This window comes from Pseudoliparis swirei, chromosome 11 (genome assembly GCF_029220125.1).
Source record: "Pseudoliparis swirei isolate HS2019 ecotype Mariana Trench chromosome 11, NWPU_hadal_v1, whole genome shotgun sequence".
In the NCBI taxonomy this organism is placed as follows: domain Eukaryota; kingdom Metazoa; phylum Chordata; class Actinopteri; order Perciformes; family Liparidae; genus Pseudoliparis; species Pseudoliparis swirei.
Genome location: NC_079398.1, coordinates 7,594,011 through 7,615,051, shown reverse-complemented (window position 1 = coordinate 7,615,051; position 21,041 = coordinate 7,594,011). Strand labels below are relative to the sequence as shown.

Here is a 21,041-nt window from a genome sequence, read left to right as displayed (position 1 = left end):
GATACATCCGCAGCTAAAAATAGTCCCCAAGGAATGCACATTTCATTAAAGGAACATCTGCTTTTTTAACAAATAACACTACATTTGTGTTTTTTCTACACTTCAGTAGGAACCAGGATTCCCACAGACAGGAAGGGGAAGATGGACTCTCTCAATGCACTGTTGGTTTCTATCTTTTACTGGGATTGGTCGACAATAAAAAATAAAAAATGAACGGTCAATTAGACATTCAGAGCGTTAATCTAGCAGCAAACAACGTGGGTCTATGTAACGATGTAGTGTAAGGACTAAGGAGAGAAGCTCTGCCTGAGCATCAGAATGAAAGAAATACTGTAATCCTGTGTGTCACCAGCAGAGGGCACTGTGGCTCTGAGTCTGATCACATCCACAGCCCAACCCCTCTCCACCTCTGACCAAGAATCCAATTAGTGGTCAGTCTGGGGGGATTTCCATGTGAATCCTCCACCAGCGTGACTTCAGAGATCTCTCCGGCTCAAACGCAGGTCCACACACATCCAGGGAGACGCACAGATAAACACGGGGGGGGGGGAGTCACACACACACACACACACCTTCATCAGCAGCAGACAGTTGGCCATGGAGTACGTGACCCGGCTGAGGCGAGACCTCCAGAGGTTTAGAGACACTAAAACAGGGAGAGAAGAACAGACGGACAAGAGGATTTATTTCTTGAAAGGGTGACTTCCTATTTTCACCTGCCTGACTGTTTGTCTCTTTAACGTCACTTCTCCCCCCCCCCCTCCTCAATCCATTGCCCTTTACCTACATCCCCATCATTAAACCTCCCCCTCCTACACACCAGAGTTTATTTTAAGGCGAGGTGGTGAGGAAGACACTGCGGCACACTCCGCATCCCTTTTTTTCCCTCAGACAGTGCACCCTGTGGAAGAGTTAGAGTGCAGGCCAATTAGTATTCATCGCTGCACACGTGTGTGTGTGTGTGTGTGTGTGTGTGTGTGTGTGCGTTGGGGAGAAGCGCTAATCACTCAATGGGAGTCTGATGTGTGAAGGCAAGGCCCCACGTTATTGACTTGACTGTCGACTGTCTGCGTGGGTAGAGCGAGAGAGAGAGAGACAGAGGGCACAGCTATTACACTGCTTTTAGAAAGGGGGAGCAACACACACACACACACACTTTGCCAATTATAAGCTAGAGTCTTGGTACATTCAGCTAAATATCACCAAGTGGCTTGTTGTTTTTGTTGTATAGCTTTGAATTAGCTGATTAAATGGCTCGTAGATTAAAGTAAAACATATTTTAAAAACCTGACACCAGTGTAAAAGTTAAGTGTTGGAAGGACCACACGACTCAAAGAGCGCTGCATTAAGATGTCGGAGGAAGCCGGAGAGAGAAAGGGCGAGCCAATTCACATCCCGCTGTGTGGAGGCGTGTCTACCTGCAGACGAGAGTGAGATGTGAGCCGATTGGTTCGGATCGATCCGCATCGATTGGCTCGCCGCGAGGAGGCCGCTTGATATTCAGCCCGAGTGCAGAAGCGGCGAGGCGCGAAACACTTTGAGGGCGTCGCATCGGTGCATTTTGTGTGAGAGTGCGTGTGTGTGTGTGTGTCCGAGCTATGCTGCAGTCCTGCACCAGGTGTGCCCCTGACTCGGGGTCTGTGAGTGTTTTCTATCCACTGGAGCCCATGACCTCACTCCTCCCACAGTGAGATGTAGTCTGGCACCGAGGCCAGGTCTGTAGCCAAATGTGTGTGTGTGTGTGTGTGTGTGTGTCCTTACCTTGCCTGTTGTCCTGTGTTAGGGTGATCATGCTGCCATTCTCAGCCAAACCTTTCTCCAAGTTCTCCAGAATCTGTTGAGGGGGGAAGATTCAAACCTCAGAGGGGGCCAGAAGAGTCGCTCCACTTCCAGCACCGAAGGCTTTTTTTATTTGATGCGTCTTGTATTAGAATCTGCATATTCAATAATATACATATCATAGACAATAATTCAATACAAATTCCAACCCACAAATGTATGTTTACACAGCATTAAGGTTTGGATGCAATTTCTTTCTGTAGGTCTGTGTAGCTTTTTTATTACGTGAATACCACAGAGTATGCATATCTTTATGTTCATCCAGAGGCTGTGTGTGTGTGTGTGTGTCGACTAACAGTCAAGCAGATGGTTTTCAGATGGTACAGGCGGTCCAGAGCCTCCTGGGGCTTGGCCAGGTACTGGGGAAGCTCGGCATGCAGCAGCCGCATGGAGAACGGCACCACGGAGCCTGGACAGGAGGGAGGGAGGGAGGACAAGAAGAGAACAGGAGATTGTAGGTGGAAAAAATGTGTGAAGGGAAAAGGAGGTGGAGGGGGGAGTAAGAAACAGGGTGGAATGAGGACATAGCAGGGGAGAGGAAGGCGGAGAGAGACGGAGCGCGAGATGAGAATATAAACCCATCCACCCACACAGACAGCAGCACACAGCCCTGGAGGCAGGAACCTACAGATGGCATTGAGCTACGTATGGCTGCTTATTAAACCCTCTCATCTCTCTCTCTCTGGTGTGTGTGTGCTGCACAGCTCCATCACTCATCTCCCTGCCTCATCCCTCTGTCTCTCTCTGCCTCGACATCATTCACACTGTCTGAGAGCCCCCCAACCCCCTTGAGGAAGAGCCGCCTATATTTCAGGTGAGTCCCCGTGCTTTGATCAGGGTCTTTTTGATATCGCCACCAGACGTGACGCTCGGCAGGCGGGTCCGTCTCTGGCTGTCGCTCAGTCTCAAAAGGTCCTTTGTATCTGCGGCCTCTCTCGGCTTGTGCGGTCCATCTCCACCGGATCCAGAGCTCAGGACAGATCCGCCCGGTGTCTCCCGGACCCTCTTGGTTCGAGCCTATATTCGGTCTGTCTCTCTCTCTCTCTCGCTCTCTTACCTTAGAAATTCGGACTCAGGATACATCTCGCAGTAATCGATCGCTTTGATCGGGGGAGTTCTACGAGTTCAATTACAGTTGTGTTACTGACCAACAGAACGCCGCCATGACAGTTCTGACTTTGAGGAAGAGTCAGTGTGTCTAAAAGAAATGAGTTAATAATAATCAATCTAGTATCATCAAATTATTCTCATATTAACAATGTACCAGTAAAACAAATGGTTTCTTCTCGTTTCTTTTGCAACACCCAGAAAGCCTTTGTATTTATAAAAAAAAAAACATCCATGAATATTAAAGATAACTTTCAAAATTCTATTATATAATATTGACTGTAAAAAGATGCCCGTCAGCAAATTTTCTTATGGCGGGTGTCAATCATGCCAGTGAGGGCCCGTCGGCACGGTGTTCTGTCCTCACAGCTCAGCGTCACCCTGCAGTGAGAGCCTGGCCAGCCTGCAGAGGCAGAGCTATTCTACGCTCCGAATGGGCTCTATGTGACCCCTTTAACGATTATGCACATTTCTCATGAAAAAAAGAAAGAAATAAATGTCTGGAAACGAGGCATGCGTCATCATCTCCTCCTCCCACCTGACACTATCATCGTCGCCCCCTTCGGGGAGGAAGGTGTATGACCACCAGCCACATGATCAGGCGTCCCTCTTGGACACAATGAATGCTGGACGTCGGGACATTTCTGCAGAAGATTTATAGGTGGGGGGGCTCCAGCTCGCAGATGCATCGCAGACGTGTGTGATGTGGATGAAGAATAGGTCGACTGGCCCGCTCCGATTTCTACATGTGGAGCCGTCCTCGACAAGCATGCAGTGATATCAAGCTCCTCTTTTATGGAACCAGCTTCCACCTTCAGTCCTGGAGGCAGACACAGTCACCTCATGTAGAGTAGACTGAAGACTTTCCTCTTTGACAGAGCTTATAGTTAGGGCTGAATCAGGTTCACCTGGTCCAGCCCCTTGATATGCTGCTTTAGGCTTATAGCTGCTGGGGGATGTTTAGGATACACTGAGCACCTATGTCCTCTTCTCTCTCTCCTTATGGATGAATTTAGATCTCTCCATCACATATCACTAACTCTGCTTCCTCCCCGGAGTCCTTGTGACTTCACGTCTCAGAGGGTCCATCGGACCCGGCTGGGTAGTATTTCTGATTAATTTCTGAGACACACACTGGAAAACAGCGGCGGATACTGTGCCGTATCACTAAAGGAGTCCACATCTACAAAAAGGGGGACCGTTTACGCTAATGTCCCTCCCACATCGGCTTTCGACCAATAGAAACTCGGATCTGCTTGTGACGCATCTCGCAATCGATCTTGGATCACCTGCTTCGCTTTGGCACGGAGAAATATTTCAGCCAGTCCAGAGCGCCAAGCGCCGCTAAGCCCGAACAAGCAGTCCACCCATCCAAAAAACTAGGCCAACATGACCATTTAGCAGGGTAGGCAACCTGGACCTTGACCTGCCCGCCCGCAACTATAAGGGCCCCAAACAGCTGCAGATGATTGTAACATGTAAAACATATTGAATTATACTTTTATTCTAACTTGAAATCACTTACAAAAAGGCCCCAGAAACACTTCTTGCTGTGTACTTCTACTTCAGATGAAAACATTATAGGACTACAATGACCTGACAGAGAACTTTGACTGCTTAGTTTCAAGAAAACATTACAATTAAAAACAAATGATGCATTACTATTCACATAACTATCCAGCACCCGATTAGAATATAAACTAAATGTAAGCACATTGCGCCTGATGAAGCCTCTCCTGTGGTCTCCAACATGCCCAGTTGGTAAAGCAGCACTCGCCTCCAGGTACAATCACTACCTCTACCACCCAGGTCGCGGTCAGAAACGCCGGTGGATATTCCGCCCACTCTGACCACCGGGTTGTCGGCGTTGTTCCAGCTTCTCGCTATAACGAGTGCCAAGGCGTGAGAGTTTCACTGGAGACGCCTCTTGGTTCTACTTGTTCCGCTTCACGTCAGTGAAGAGAACCGCGGCGTCATTTAAATTAAAGTGAAATGAATGGGCCCGACGCTGATTGGCTACATTGTATATCACTCATTACCTTCGCATTGAAAATGCCGGAAGGTTATGTTTTGATCGCCGTGTATTTATTTATTTATTTGTATGCGTGTTATTCGCAAAACTCAAAAAGTATTGAACCGAATCGCATGAAATTTGGTGGGATGATTGTTTATTATCCGGGGACCAGTTGATTAGATTTTGGGATTGATCGGGTCAAAGGTCAAGGTCAAAGGTCATGAACAGGTCAAATCTTCTTGAATCACATGGAATTTGGTGGGATGATTGGTTATTATCCGGGGACCATTTGATTAGATTTTGGGATCAATCGGGTCAAAGGTCAAGGTCATGGAAAGGTCAAAATCATTTTTTTACCATAGCACGATACATTTTTGTCCAATTGGCATGCAACTAATGCCAAAATGTTCATAATTCAATGCCCAATCTTGTGATATGCGAAGGTATGCGCTCTACCGAGTGCCCGTTCTAGTTTATATCTGTAATCAGTAAGAGGCTAAACTGCTTCTTAGACCCGCCTCTTCTGGGCCAAAACACTCCGGCTCCATCTCAGCTGACACAACCAGACAGACAGAGAGAGGCGGAGAAGAAGTGCAGGAAAAGCATGTATTTTGCACAGAAATCTTATTTTACAAATAATAAATGGGTATATTCCATATCTCCAAAACACAAATATTGACAATTTGTAAAATGTATAAATCTAATTAATATTATAATAATTTGTTGTACTTTTTTTGGGCTCCAGGTGGGTGGGGACAGGCCCTGTGGTCCTCTATGTGCCAGCCGCCACAACCTTCTAATGTATGGACACAAAATTAAACTAAACTTTTCAATCAAATAAATAACTGATTGGACATCGAATCCTTCTCGAGTCGCCGAGTCTGTTACGGAAAGAAAATGATAATTTGGGCAGCCGTGTCTTAAAGGCGCCCGGAGAGTTTGATCGGGGGGGGGGGGGGGTAATAGATAGTCGATGGCGGCGTCTGGGCCGGAGAAACGTTGGACCGGTGATGCGTGAGGCTCCGCAACTCGTGCCAGTTTGTCTGCGAGCACCTAACGGGTCACCGAGCGCTTACGGAAAAGTCAATCGGCGCGTAGCTTCAAGTGTGCTGCGTTTTCCTTTTTCTTCTATGACTGTGTGTGTGTGTGTGTGTGTGTGTGTGTGTGTGTGTGTGTGTGTGTCTGCGCTACCGCCTTCACTGCGGTAGCCCGAGGAAGCAGATCCGAAGTAATGGGAATACATTAGAGAGCAATTCATGCGGTTTAGAAGAGAGGAGAAACAAAACCAAAGAACTGCTGGAGACGAGGAGAGTTGTTGGAGCTTCACGACGATACAGTCGAGTATCAAATCAAGCTCCTGGCACTAACTTTCCTTTGCATATTTAAGAGGACGGTGGTGGTGTGTTTGTGTACCCCCCCCCCCCCCCAAAAAAGGTTGGTAAAATGCTAAATCCTTTTTTTTCTCCTTCTTTTTTGGGGTAAAGAGCTAATAAAGCATTCAGAGATAAAAAGTTTGAGAGCAGCTTTTCAGCTCCATCGTGAATACATATACATCATATTCAACCTCCAGGCAGCGTGCAGAGAGAATTCATTGGGCAGCTTTTGGGCAAAAGAGATACGAAACGATGCATGGTTTTACAACGGTTCAGTTTCTAGATAGATGTGATCAATAGATAACAATGACCCCAACGGACAGTGTGTTTGTGTGTGTGTACATACCTCTCCTCCCAGGGTAAACACTGGGGTAGTACTCATAGTAGAGGTCTGGATGGTCCAGGTTGCCAAAGGGCTCACACTCCAGCTCAGCGTTTTGGAAGAGGTTCAGCTTGGTGAGGAGGGCCAGCCGCACAAACCAGAGCTGACAGACACACACACACACACACACACACACACACACACACCTCTGTTAGTTCAGGTGACAGACGAGGCGTAAAAGTACATGAAAGAGAGACATTATGACAATTCTTTGATCTCAACCGTCAGCTAGCAGTGAGACTGTGTCCACGGCCGCATTTCTCCTGCACGGTATACGGCTGGATGGTTTGGAACCTCTCTTCTTTGATCTTAACTGGTACTTTTGTTTGGTATCTCCACGGCAGAGGTTCTAAAACACTTACACTCTAATTAGTTAGAGTCATCTGTTCTGCACAAAGTTATTGAAATAGCATTTCTCTCTTTGGTTGCCGACAAGAGGATCTGGTGGGAAGACGTTCGTCTGCTATCGGCAGTTGAGAACAAAGTCCCAGAAACGTACCCGGTATCCAAAACGAGCAGAGCCGAGTTTAGCTGCTCCGCCCAGTGGAAATGAGGCATTTTGACTACAACGTCCTCATTTAGTCACATCTGGGAAATATTTCCCACCTAATTTGGTCAGAAACCAAGGACGCAGTACCATGTTCAATAATTAAAATACCATGTCTTGAATTTCATTCATTTTGATGTATAACGGAGTCCATCAGTACATCACTGGGCTTCATTATCTGTAGTTCATACAATATTAAAAATAGCATAAGGGATCCTGAGCAAATTAATTGGTGTCTGGATGTTTTAAAGGTTAAATCTGATGATATCATGTCCTGTGTTCATTTTCTAAGATAAACAATGTTAAGGAAACACTTCATTTGATTATTAGTGAATATGTACTGAGCTGAATATTTCACATTTGAATGAAATGTAAACCTGTCAAATACATCAATCCATTCGAGACCGTAAACACATATATGTGTCTATATTTGGCTCTTCTACACACCTGGCGGGCTCCGGCTGGTCCACCGTGAGCTTTGGACCAAACTGTTTACCGAAGCCTGCTTGGCCAATACTACGACTCGGACTACCAACAGAAACCAGAACCAATCCTGAAATCCTTTTTTTGTTTTGTTATACAGAATCTTACATGTGCGTTCAGAGGAGAGACATACATGAACACATTGACCGGTAGACCCTTGGACATGTAATATGAAGGATTCATGACTTTATCGAATCGCCAGACTGATTTTATGGAAAGGGGAAACAATATGTCTAGCGATGCTCTGCCAATGCGGAGAGTCTCATCGGTCTTTACATACATGTTACATACATATATACATATTCATGACACGCTCTATAGCCCAGTGCTCGTGTCCTGTGGGGGGAACAGTGGGCGGTAACAGGTTAACAGAGATGCTCAACCGTCATCATTTTTTAATGATGGATATCACATTGTGAAAAAATAAAGAAAACACAACTCAATGCTAAAACACATCTTAAAACATGGATAAAAATAAATTGTGCCTGGCTGTTGAAGAACCTAAAACCAACAGCAATATGCAGCGCCAGGCAACAACATGGTCGATTAACTTAAAGCCTCGTGCACAGAGCCTTCCACAGGGGTGGCCTTCTTAATGAGCTTACGCAGCCATCCATCTTCTGGGGAGAGCTCCACTAACCCGGCAGCAGCAGCACCGACAACACATACGAGAGGAAAGTACAACACAACTAACAGCACATATGTGCGAGCGTGCTCTCTGGGTGAGTGGTTGGCTCTGACGCACTGTGCAGATGTACGTTAAAAAAGAAAGAAATTATTTAAAAAAATAAAATAAAATGTGTCCTCCTATCCTAAGTTTTGAAACAAAAGAAATGAATAATAGAAACATTCAATCGACTCTCGAAAAACAAATAAGGTATTAAATAATCCGTGAAATGGTTATACAAAGTCAGTTGGGACATTTCATCACAACGTTGTTCAAGCGCAAGCACACGGTTGGGTTTATTTTCAACTAAGTGCAAAATCTATTTCATTTTCAAGTGCTTTTTGGGAATTAGTACATTAATCTGTAGAACAAGACATGCCTTGGCTCGCTCCCCGACACCCACCGACAAGCAGAGAGACGGCGGCGGCGGGCGTCCTACCTGCAGTGAGTCGGTGGTGTGGGTGGTCGGCTGGCCGGCCTTCCCATATCCCTGACCGTGAGCCGTCAGCAGCCGACCCGTCAGATCCACCGCGGCACGCCAGTTTTTACTGCTCTGCAGGGGCGAGAGGAGAGAGACACGGCACACTGATGGGAACCATAGAAGAAGAAAACCGTCGTCACAAACCACCGTCAGGTGGACACATCACGAGCAGGGCGTCGCTCAAGGAGCAAGTGTTTAGATGCATCTATTGAACCACACACATTTGACACGTTTCCTCCAAGACGCCCGTCTCCAGTGTCCTCGCACAAGGACGAGCACTTCGGCAAACTTCAAGGATAATTCCTGTTTATTACGACTTGGCGTCTTGCTTATTATCTGCCAGTTATGATAACTAGCGCAGCGCCCTGTTGGCAGCGTGCCCGGGTCTGCTGCCGCTCACAGCGTCGTCTGGGGGCGTACCCAGTCGTTGAAGCGTGCTTATGTAATGTGGGCCGGTGGCTGACGCATGCTGCCGGGGGGCGAAGAGGAGTTTGTTGGTAACGCAAAGTTCATCCAGGAGCAACAGTGGACAGCGGTCAATGTTAAGCTTCGCTGTGGAGGGCTGTGAAGTCCACAGAGCCCACGAAGCTCCGCCCCCACACAAAACAATCTTCAATAACTCATTAAAAATGTCATATTATTGTTTCAAATGCCACAGTTCACTCGATGGAGTCCCCAGCAGAACAGCCACCAAGTGTGAAGTCAAGGTATGCAAAGGACATCGCTTACTTTGGTTAAATATTGTGGTCATCAAATGTACTATCCACCATGGTTTTTCACTTGGGTGAAATCTGAACTCCATGTCGTGCCGCTCAAATATTCCCACCATGGAGCATAAAACGTAGTGACCATGGCGCACGACTCTCTGCTTACAGTCCCACATTCTAAAATATAAAAAAATCATAGTTGTGAGACACCCTAAGTGGCCGTGTTTACGTTTTCCCCTGTAATTCTGATACGGATTAGAAATGGAGAAATCTGATATAACCGGTCTTCCATAGCGAGGATGATATTTGACAAACGCTTGAAGAGCTTCTTGTCCTTATCAGAAAAGCTCTCTGAATGGAGGATGGAAACGCCGCTTCCATTCGCTCTGATGTAGCGACCTTTGTCTCCGGGACACGCGACACACGGCCGTTGTATTTGACTGACCTCGAGGTTTCTTTCCAACCTGTTGACTTCTCCTGTTGAGCTGCAACTATTTTCATTATAATCTATCCAATAATTGGAATTGATAAATGTTTAATCTATAGAATGTCAGAAAAAAAGGTAAAGCCTGTTTTAGTTATTATTTTGTCCAACCCCAAATACATTTGTCTTTGATGAAACAGTATGAAATAAAGATTCTCACAGTTTAGAATCTGTAACTAAACTATGTTAGTTTGATGAATGAGTTCATTGATTATACATCAATCGACTACTTGTTTCAGCTTTGTCTCTATCCCATCATTCTTTGATGAATTATTACAATACTCTCGTATTTTACAGATAGGATTAACGGCCAGATCTATAAAATAAGAAGCACATTGTAATGAGCTTCTCTTGAAATGTACAGTATCATTATTTTTATTAATACTTTCTAATTTTATCTTTTTTTATGTCAAATTTCAAACAACATTTTTTTCAGTCATATATATTATGCATTATTATATAAAAGCAGCACTTCTAAAAGGCAACGTAAAAGATAAAAAATAAAAAGGCAAGCAACCTCCTGAAGGCCTTGGATTTACATTTAGAACAGCTGAGGTGCAAAACGAAGGGATGTCCCGTCGTCCTATTAATCATCATTTATGACGCCGTCAGCTCCAAACTGATAACGTGACATCTGATGCCACCAAAACAAAAGTCAGGCGCATGAAACGAGAGGCAGGTGTGAGCGCACAACTGAGTGGGCTTCCACCACTGAGAGGAGCTGCAGGACAAAACAGAGCCACACACACACACACACACAATCAAAGAGCTTGAGCGCTTACACATGCACACACACACAGCGTGAGTGCACAGGGCACACACACACACACACACAAAGTGCATGAGTGCACACACACACACAAAAAGAGCGTGAGCGCGCGCACACACACACACACAGAGTGTTCGTGCACACACACACACACACACACACACAAAGAGCGTGACTGCACAGGGCACACATACAAAGAGCGTGAGCGCACACACACAAAGAGAGTGAGTGTGCACACACAAACACACACACCTCGATATTAGCATCTGCTTCCACAGGAGGTGGTAAGAGGGGTACAGAGGTGTTGGTGTGTGTGTGTGTGTGTGGGCGGGGGGGCAGAGTTACTCCACCCCATCAACACACATGACAAGGTCGGCTCGCCGATTGGGTCCTAAGTGCTGTGCCATTCATCACAGCCGGGGAGCTAATGAGGAGAGAGAGGACCAGAGAGGGCCGCGCTCTCTCATCTTTATCATAGAGCTCTCCAGCCTCTTCCCTCTCTCTCTCCTTCCCCATTCATCTTCTTTCCTTCCCTTCTTCGTCCTCCTTTCTTCTCCTGCCTGCATTTGCTGCCTCCCTCCCCTTCTCAGGATTCTCCCATACTTCCCTCTCCATCCATCTTCACGCTTCCTCTTCTCTTTCCCTCCATCTCCTCCCCTTCCTCCTGACTCTCATTGCTGCCTCCCTTCTCTTCCCTGCTGTCGGTGCTCCCTCCCCTATCGCTCATTGCTCATCCTCTCCCTCCCCGCTCCCTCCCTCTCCTCAGCCAGTATCTGCGCTGCCTCTGAATCTTCATTAGGAGGGAAATGAAGCTGAAAACGAGGAGGCAGCCTCGATGGCCAAAAGCAGCTGCAGTCACTCACACACACACCTACAGTATGCTACAGTACATTGCTGCCCAGCCAAAGGGCAAGAGAAGACAGGTGTGCAAGCGTGTGTTCCCGTCAGATTGGGATGCAACGTGAGTCGGGAGGAATACACACACACACACACACACACACACACACACACACACACACACACACACACACACACACACACACACACACACACACACACACACACACACACACACACACACACACACACACACACACACACACACACACACACACACACACACACACACACACACACACACACACACACACACACACACACACACACACACACACACATTGCTGAAACTCTGGGCCAAAATAGTTAGAAGTACAAAGGAGCGTTGGGTAGCCAAGTGGAAAGCAGGGGAGAGCAGAGGAGAGGCTCCCTCAACCAGAACGGTGCCTTGGCCAAGGCCGTTACTGGAACAACAACTCCCCTGAAGATCGCTGAGTGAGAACCTCTCATTCCTTCCTATCCACAGACACCTGTGGTTGTTTTCTCCCAGGACCTTTCAAGGCTATCTCCATGGCAACACCATCTATGGACTGAGAACTCTGTCTGTTGTGGCCTGGGAGGACGATACCAGAACACGCACACGAACTTTCAATACTGATTGCATTCACTACCCCTCCCATCCCACGCCGCCTGCTTTTTACCCCCAGTGGGACCGGACGGGCTGTGGCTGGCGCTGCTGTGTTGGCGCCGGACCGCTGGCTGCTTGTCGGTTGGTTACCTTCTGCCCCAATGGATGGGCTTAGATCACCCAGTTGTTGGATTACCCTCCCCTTCCTACTCAAGCAAGTCATGTCTAAAATGTATGTGCTTATGTGCTAAGGTGTTTTTCCTGCTCCACACTGTACCCCCGGGCATAGTCGGGCGTTGTTTTTTTCTCGCCTTCTTCCCTCATGTTATGCTGTAATCTTTCATCCACCCTTTCTTGTAATTTCGATGCTTTTGTACCTGTACTCTGGCAAACGACAAATAAATATATCAATCAATCAATCAATCAATCAGGAGAGGTGAGGAGAGCTGAGGAGAGGAGAGGGGAGGAGAGGGGAGGTGAAGAGAGGTGAGGAGAGCAGAGGAGAGGTGAGGAGAGTAGAGCAGAGGAGAGGTGAAGAGAGCTGAGGAGAGGAGAGGTGAGGAGAGGAGAGGTGAGGAGAGCAGAGGTGAAGAGAGCTGAGGAGAGGAGAGCAGAGGAGAGGTGAAGAGAGCTGAGGAGAGGAGAGGAGAGCAGAGGAGAGGTGAGGAGAGGAGAGGAGAGGAGAGGTGAAGAGAGCTGAGGAGAGGAGAGCAGAGGAGAGGTGAGGAGAGGAGAGCAGAGGAGAGGTGAGGAGAGGAGAGCAGAGGAGAGGTGAGGAGAGGTGATGAGAGGAGAGCAGAGGTGAGGAGAGGAGAGGTGAGGAGAGGAGAGGAGAGCAGAGGAGAGCTGAGGAGAGGAGAGCTGAGGAGAGGAGAGGAGAGGACTAGGAGAGGAGAGCTGAGGAGAGGAGAGGAGAGGTGAGGACTAGGAGAGGAGAGCTGAGGAGAGGAGAGCTGCAGAGAGGCGAGGAGCCAACGGTAAGAAAAAAGAAAACCCCACATGGCTATAAAAGTGAACTTCAGCTCATGCTTATGTAACGATGCAGCATCGAGCTCTACGGGCTGATGTTATCTCCTGTAACCAACCCAAAGCAAACATCGCGGGCCCTATGGAACGCAGAGCTGCGATTGGAGGACACGGCGGGCAGGATTCTTGTTCTGAGATGGCGATCTCCCGAGAGACCAGAAGGTCACGGGGTCGGTCTTCATTCAGGACGTCTCTGCTGCGCTGACTCCTCAAACAGTTGAAGCTGAGCTCTGACCCTCTGATGTCAGACTGCACCGTGTCCTCAACATGCTAATCCAACGTTTACAAGTCCTGTCGCCGGCTGGCTCAAATACATATTCGAATGCGAATATCTTCTCAGTTTCACCGGGTCAACTTCTTTCACCCACAGACCCGGCGCAGCCCACTTCATCCATTACCGCCGCCGCCGATCAGATGGTGTGTAAGTTTCGCGCACACGCCGTTTAAGATCGACCCGCCGGTCAGAATCAGCATCGTTTATTTGCCGAGTACGTTGCGCGTACTAGTCATTTGACTCGGTGAAAGTTAACTGCAAAATGGCACAAAACAAACCACCACGATGCCGAGGAGAAATTGTGATTATCTGTAAACTCATATCTCATATTCATGGCCCACTTTATTACCTTTACACAAGGCCCATGCATTATCGGGAGACGGAGGTTCAGTATTGTGAAAAACGGTTGTGTTTGCAGTTTAGCACGGCGTTCGCTGCTACAGACGTAGCGTTCAAGCGCTTTGAGCAGTCAGAAGACGAGAGAGGCGCTGCACGACTGCAAGTCCATTTACCATATTTATAAGCATATTAGTGCCAGCAGGTCTGTTTAAAATAGTGCAGGGAAGAATGGGAAGAAAAAGAAACCGCCAGCCGGCTGGATGAAGAGCTGCAGGAGCCGCTGGGCGTGGTTTGTGTGAACCGGGGCCTCCTGCAAAAAGACCAGGCAGCAAGCAGAGCTTGAATGGTTGCAGGCGGGCAAACCACCACGAGACAGTTAGCAAGTCCATCTAGGAGAAAATGCTGAAGAGCTAGTGTTGAAAGAAGCAAAGGGATCACCAAAGATATTAGGATGCATCCTCTGGGCACCATAGACCTCCGTATTAAATGTCCTGCCGATCCATCAATCAGCCGTCCAGTTCGGCCTGGGACCAAAGTGGTGGACCGAGCTTCCCTCAGGTGAACTCATGCCTCCTTTTATAATATACTGGTGGACTATATATGTATATATATATATGTGATTTATATTATACAATATTTATATTTTATAATAATGTATTTATTATATTTCTATTGTATATTTACATTAGATGGTATTTATACATCACATTATACAGATTATTATATGATGTGTACTGTATGCAAATATATTAGAGATGCACCGATCAGGTTTTTGGTGCCGATCACCGATCACTGAAATCAGTATCTGCCGATCCGATAATACCGATCACCGATCACGGTGTCGATTGAAGCATTCTATTTATTGTGTAGCATTATTGCCTAGGACTATGAGGAAATACATATATAAAGCAACTCAAACATGAAAGAAAATTACAGATTTCTTTAAACATTTAGGACTTTACTTTGAAAAAATGTCCTAATTGATACATTAAAATTGATTGATTGCCAGTGATGGGGATTTCAGATATGTAAGGAACACATCAAGGCGCAGGTGGTCGGTCAGGCCGGAGGTCCTGACTAAGAACTTGATTGGGAGACAAGGGGTGAAAGAGGAAGAGAGGGGATGAAGTTAGTGTTGGTGAGGTGATAGAAGATGGATTTGTAAAGGAGGAGGCGTGTAAGTCTATCTTGTTTGTAAAGTAGTCGACAAAGTGGCTCGACAAAAGGGTGGAAGGAGGAGGGGACAGGGGGATCAAGGAGGTTGGAAAAAGATAGAAGAGTTTTTGGAGTTAGAAGGAAGACTGAATTTTGGTCAGGTAGAACGAGCTTTTGGCTGCAGAGATAGAGGAAGAGAAGGAGGAGAGGAGATTGATAGAAGAGCAAGTCTTCCGCTTGATTCGATTTGGCCATTTTCTTTCCGCTTCATAGGGTGGCTCTCTCGGCGCGCACGAGTCCGACAACCTGTGAGCCGGAGAGGATTTCCGAACCGATCGTGTCTTAAAGGACAAAGAGAATCAAGAGATGAAGACAGGGAAGAGAGGAGAGTGTCTGCGGCAGAGTTAGGATGCATGAGTGAGAAGCAGTCAGTTGAGGGAGAGCAGATAGGACAGAGGAGGCCAGAGAGGAGGGGCAGAGGTGCGAATGTTGCGGCGTACAGGTGCAGAGTCTGTAGATATGGGTGGGTTGTCAGTACCAGAGGCGAGAGAGTAAGAGATGAAGAAGTGGTCAGAGACATGGAGAGGAGTCACAGTGAGGTTAGAGGTAGAGCAGTTTCTTGTGAAAATGTAGTCAAGGTGGTTGCCGGCTTTGTGAGTAGGAGGAGGGACTGGTGAGAGGTTAAAGGAAGACAGTAAGAGTAAGAGATCACATGACTTCTCTGTCTGGATGTTAAAGTCACCCAGAAGGATGAGCGGGGGGCCGTGTTCCATGAAGTTCGATAGGAGGGCGTCTAGCTCGTCAAGAAATCTCCCAAAGAACCAGGGGACGGTGAGAACAACAATGTGAAGTTGAACGGATGAGTAACGGTCACCGCATGAAACTCAAAAGTCAGTGGGATAAAGAGTGGAAGCGGGTAGGGACAGAAACACCATGTGGGTGAGATGAGTAAACCTGTACCTCCACCCGACCAGAGGGTCTGGGTGTGTGGCTAAAGGAGAAGGCAGAGGAGAGAGCAGCCGGGTAGCGTGTTGTCTGCTGTGATCCAGGTCTCAGTGAGAGCCAGGAAGTCAAGCGACTGCTCCACAGCAAAGCCAGAGATGAAGTCGGCCTTGCGGTTGGCTGACTGACAGTTGCAGAGGCCTCCTGTGACCAGGTGCTGGGTGTGAGTAGAACGGTAGGAAGGATAACAGAGGAGGGTTCCGGTACATGAATGGCGAGTCCTATAGTAACTACAGTAGAGATACGCACAGGTATGGAAAAGACACACATATTTAAAAAAAATGAAATACTCAGCCACCCGAAGACTCCAACGGAAGACTCCTATGTCTTTGTCCTCCGAGTCTTCGTCCGATGAGTCACGCTGGCTACAGCTGACGCGAAAAACCCCACCGGTTATGAGCCCAAGTTAGTGCCAATTACCTCCAGCCGCGTTGTCACCGCCCCTTGGCTTTTGGTATTCAAATGTCACTCAATAGAAACCAGGTGACGATCGCTCGTCCAATCAGTGAAGATTCAGGTGTCGGAACACAGGACACACCTCTCTACCAAAACAACTCCTTAAAACAGGACAGACTAACAATCTAGCAGCTTTAGACAACAAATACAACAGTAACTTTAGCAGATAAAACTAGTTTAAAGAAGATACTTAGCAGGATCCAAGTAGTCAGTAGTCTCGCCTCACAGGTAGAAAATGCACACTCCTGTAATAACCTGTTGGTTATCTCCTGTAACCAACCCAAAGCAAACATCGCGGGCCCTATGGAACGCAGAGCTGCATTTGGAGGACACGGCGGGCAGGATTCTTGTTCTGAGATGGCGATCTCCCAAGAGACCAGAAGGTCACGGGGTCGGTCTTCATTAAGGACGTCTCTGCTGCGCTGACTCCTCAAACAGTTGAAGCTGAGCTCTGACCCTCTGATGTCAGACTGCACCGTGTCCCCAACATGCTAATCCAACGTTTACAAGTCCTGTCGCCGGCTGGCTCAAATACATATTCGAATGCGAATATCTTCTCAGTTTCACCGGGTCAACTTCTTTCCCCCACAGACCCGGCGCAGCCCACTTCATCCACACGCCGCCGCGCCGATCAGATGGTGTGTAAGCTCTGCGCGCGCACACGCCGTTTTAGATCGACCCGCCGGTCAGAATCAGCATCGTTTATTTGCCGAGTACGTTGCGCGTACTAGTCATTTGACTCGGTGAAAGTTAACTGCAAAATGGCACAAAACAAACCACCACGATGCCGAGGAGAAATTGTGATTATCTGTAAACTCATATCTCATATTCATGGCCCACTTTATTACCTTTACACAAGGCCCATGCATTATCAGGAGACGGAGGTTCAGTATTGTGAAAAACGGTCGTGTTTGCAAAGCGAGCACGGCGTTCGCCGCGTTACAGACGTAGCGTTAAAGCGCTTTGAGCAGTCAGAAGACGAGAGAGGCGCTGCACGACTGCAAGTCCATTTACCATATTTATAAGCATATTAGTGCCAGCAGGTCTGTTTAAAATAGTGCAGGGAAGAATGGGAAGAAAAAGAAACCGCCAGCCGGCTGGATGAAGAGCTGCAGGAGCCGCTGGGCGTGGTTTGTGTGAACCGGGGCCTCCTGCAAAAAGACCAGGCAGCAAGCAGAGCTTGAATGGTTGCAGGCGGGCAAACCACCACGAGACAGTTAGTGCAAGTCCATCTAGGAGAAAACGTTGAAGAGCTAGTGTTGAAAGAAGCAAAAGGGGATCACCAAAGATATTAGGATGCATCCTCTGGGCACCATAGACCTCCGTATTAAATGTCCTGCCGATCCATCAATCAGCCGTCCAGTTCGGCCTGGGACCAAAGTGGTGGACCGAGCTTCCCTCAGGTGAACCTGCGTCTCCTTTTATAATATACTGGTGGACTATATATGTATATATATATATGTGATTTATATTATACAATATTTATATTTTATAATAATGTATTTATTATATTTCTATTGTATATTTACATTAGATGGTATTTATACATCACATTATACAGATTATTATATGATGTGTACTGTATGCAAATATATTAGAGATGCACCGATCAGGTTTTTTGGTGCCGATCACCGATCACTGAAATCAGTATCTGCCGATCCGATAATACCGATCACCGATCACGGTGTCGATTGAAGCATTCTATTTATTGTGTAGCATTATTGCCTAGGACTATGAGGAAATACATATATAAAGCAACTCAAACATGAAATAAATTACAGATTTCTTTAAACATTTAGGACTTTTACTTTGAAAAATGTCCTAATTGATACATTAAAATTGATTGATTGCCAGTGATGGGGATTTCAGATATGTATGGAACACATCTGCATTATTCATTTCCTGGAACTCTTGGGGAAATCTATATACAGGACTTTTTTTAACATACAAAAGTCTGACTTATTCTTATAAACTCTTCCTTGGTACCGTAAAAATGTTTTAATGTTAGCATAATTTAAGCTGAATCTCAGAAAGGATCTATAAAGATACAAAATCAGTTCATTGTTTACTTTTATATATTAGTGTATGATTTGTCGTCATCTTATTTTGAAAAACGGATGTTTTTTCACGTGGTTCTTTCCGCTAACTTTGCAAAACCGGATGTTGTGTCACGTAAATCCTTCCGCTAACTTTATCAAAACCCTCGAGCGCTCCTGATCGAATGTGTTTACCGTGAGCATCAGTCTATAGGGGCTCAGACATGTAAGAGTCGGCTGAGTTGACCCAGAGATTCAACTCGGGGGACAGAGACGCCGCTCGGTGCGTGAGGATCCCCTCGTGGACCTCTGACCTCTGCGGCCCTCGCCGGGCGCATTGTCTCCGTTGCGCCGCGATTGAAACGTCTCTGATAGTTGTTCTCGCAGATGTTACGTCATTTGATCGGCCGTTTTGAGAACGCCGATCAAAACCGATAATGGGAATATCGGCCGATATGGATCGGCGCCGAACAGATCGGTGCATCCCTAAAATATATATATATATATATATATATTAGGGCTGTCAATCGATTTAAAAAAATTAACTAATTAATCGCACATTTTGAAATTCATTAATTGCGATTAAAAGTTTTTTTTTCTTCTAAAGACTAAATCTTCTAAATGAACGAGTAATCCCTTCAGACAGCTTGTATTTTAGACACTTGTTTAATTGTATTATTTTTTAACAGAGCTGTGTTTTCAAAGAGGCTTCTACCTATAAAGTGCCAGCAAGGTATTTAATATCGTGGATGATGAATTGTTTCTTCAGTGAAACATCCAGATTAGTAAGAAAAGGTGTATTAGAGACCCCATTGGTCCTGTCATCTATAACACTGAACAACAGCAGAACCAGTGGCCTTGGTAAACTGACTGACATTCAAATGTGTCACGTTAACCCTCTGGAGGCTGGGGGCATTTTCTCGATTAAAAAAAAAGAAGTAAATTCACCTTTTAAAGGCTTTAGCATGTGACACATCCCAGTGTTTCCCCCACCATTCTATCAGGGTGAGGCCCCGCCCCCCTGTAATGTTCTCTATAGCGCCAGATTACAGCAGAAGTAATGTACGGTTCTTTCCTTAAAGACGTCTTTGTTCTTTTATTAAACTAAACGTCTGTTGTCGTCTCTACAGCAGCATGTCATTCTGTCTCCACGTGTCGTTCACTCTTCTCGGCTCTCCGTCCCGCACGCCGTAGAGCTCCATGCCGGCGTGTCTGCGCGCGCATCGGGGCGGAGCAAAAAAAAAGTCACCTGCACCTTCCGCCCCGCGGCACCGACACGTCGCCCTCTGCTTCTCTGTGAATATCGAGGAGCAGACGGGAGGAAGGAGGCGGACTGCCGTGGCTTGACACTCAGAGGAGTGCAACAACTTCAACGACACCGGAAGTAAACAAAGTTGCGTTAATTGCGCTAAAATATTTTAGTGCGTTAATCGCGGCCAAATTAATCGCATAGATTAACGCGTTAATGCTGACAGCCCTAATATATATATATTAAAAGACTGAATTGTATGAATAAGATGTCCTTATTATGTCAGTGTTTGAATAAATGTTAAATATTTAACTACAAAATAGAAATGCGTGTCTGATACTTTTTTTAGCATTTAATAATGCTGGGATGTTTGCTAAAATTGATTGGATGGCTCTAGAAAAAAATAATTACACCAGCCACCACTGCAATGCGCTTTATGATAGGTTGTCACGAATGCCATTATGCACCACGCTGTCACTCCCCAGGTTTGAATGATTTCAATTAACAGAAAGGGTGTTGGGAGGACATAAAAATAGAAAAACAATGGACTGATGGTGATAAATTATTTAGCTCAGCTCAAATGACGCCGCAATCGGGCATAATCAGATCCCCTCAAATCAAATGAGGAGGCATTACCATGACGATTTATTGCCAGTGATATTAAATGAGGAATCGACTGCAGAGGCCTGGTTAAAGAAGTGTGTCTCCTGTGGGGAGGGGACACTTCCTTTGGTTTGCTGCTGCTCGTCTTTGAGGTCGGAGGATATCACACCCACCTGGGGTCCACAAAGACAACCGGACAATAGAAAGAAGATAGGGGAGAAGGAAGAAGGGAAACGGAAGACGGAAGAAGGGGAAAAGGAAGAAGAGGAAACGGAAGATAGGGGAGAAGGAAGAAAGGGAGAAGGAATATATGGGAGAGGGAATATAGGGGAGAAGGAATAATGAAGAAGGGCAGAAGGAAGATAGGGGAGAAGGAATATATGGGAAAAGGAATAAGAGGAGAAGGAGAGAAGGAAGATAGGGGAGAAAGGGGGAAGGGGAGAAGGAAGAAGGGGAGAAGGAAGAGAGAAAGAAGAAGGAAGAAGAGGAGAAGGAATATAAGGGAGAGGGGGAGAAGGAAGAAGGGGAGAAGGAAAAAGGGCTCGATCACACCAGACGCGACCCTAAAAAAATGCCTTTTAAA

General features: G+C 46.5%; 1 protein-coding gene across 2 annotated transcripts in view; it reads right to left on the bottom strand.

The window, feature by feature from the left end:
* Positions 1 to 21,041, bottom strand: part of trappc12 (trafficking protein particle complex subunit 12) — a 42,504-nt gene that overhangs the window by 5,102 nt on the left and 16,361 nt on the right. For both annotated transcript variants that reach the window (XM_056426392.1, XM_056426393.1), the window contains exons 4-8: positions 8,852 to 8,965; positions 6,680 to 6,818; positions 2,136 to 2,248; positions 1,762 to 1,834; positions 573 to 646 (exon numbers count right to left, since the gene is read on the bottom strand). In XM_056426392.1, coding sequence (XP_056282367.1) covers positions 573 to 646; positions 1,762 to 1,834; positions 2,136 to 2,248; positions 6,680 to 6,818; positions 8,852 to 8,965 — 513 coding nt within the window. The remainder of the gene's footprint in view (positions 1 to 572; positions 647 to 1,761; positions 1,835 to 2,135; positions 2,249 to 6,679; positions 6,819 to 8,851; positions 8,966 to 21,041) is intronic.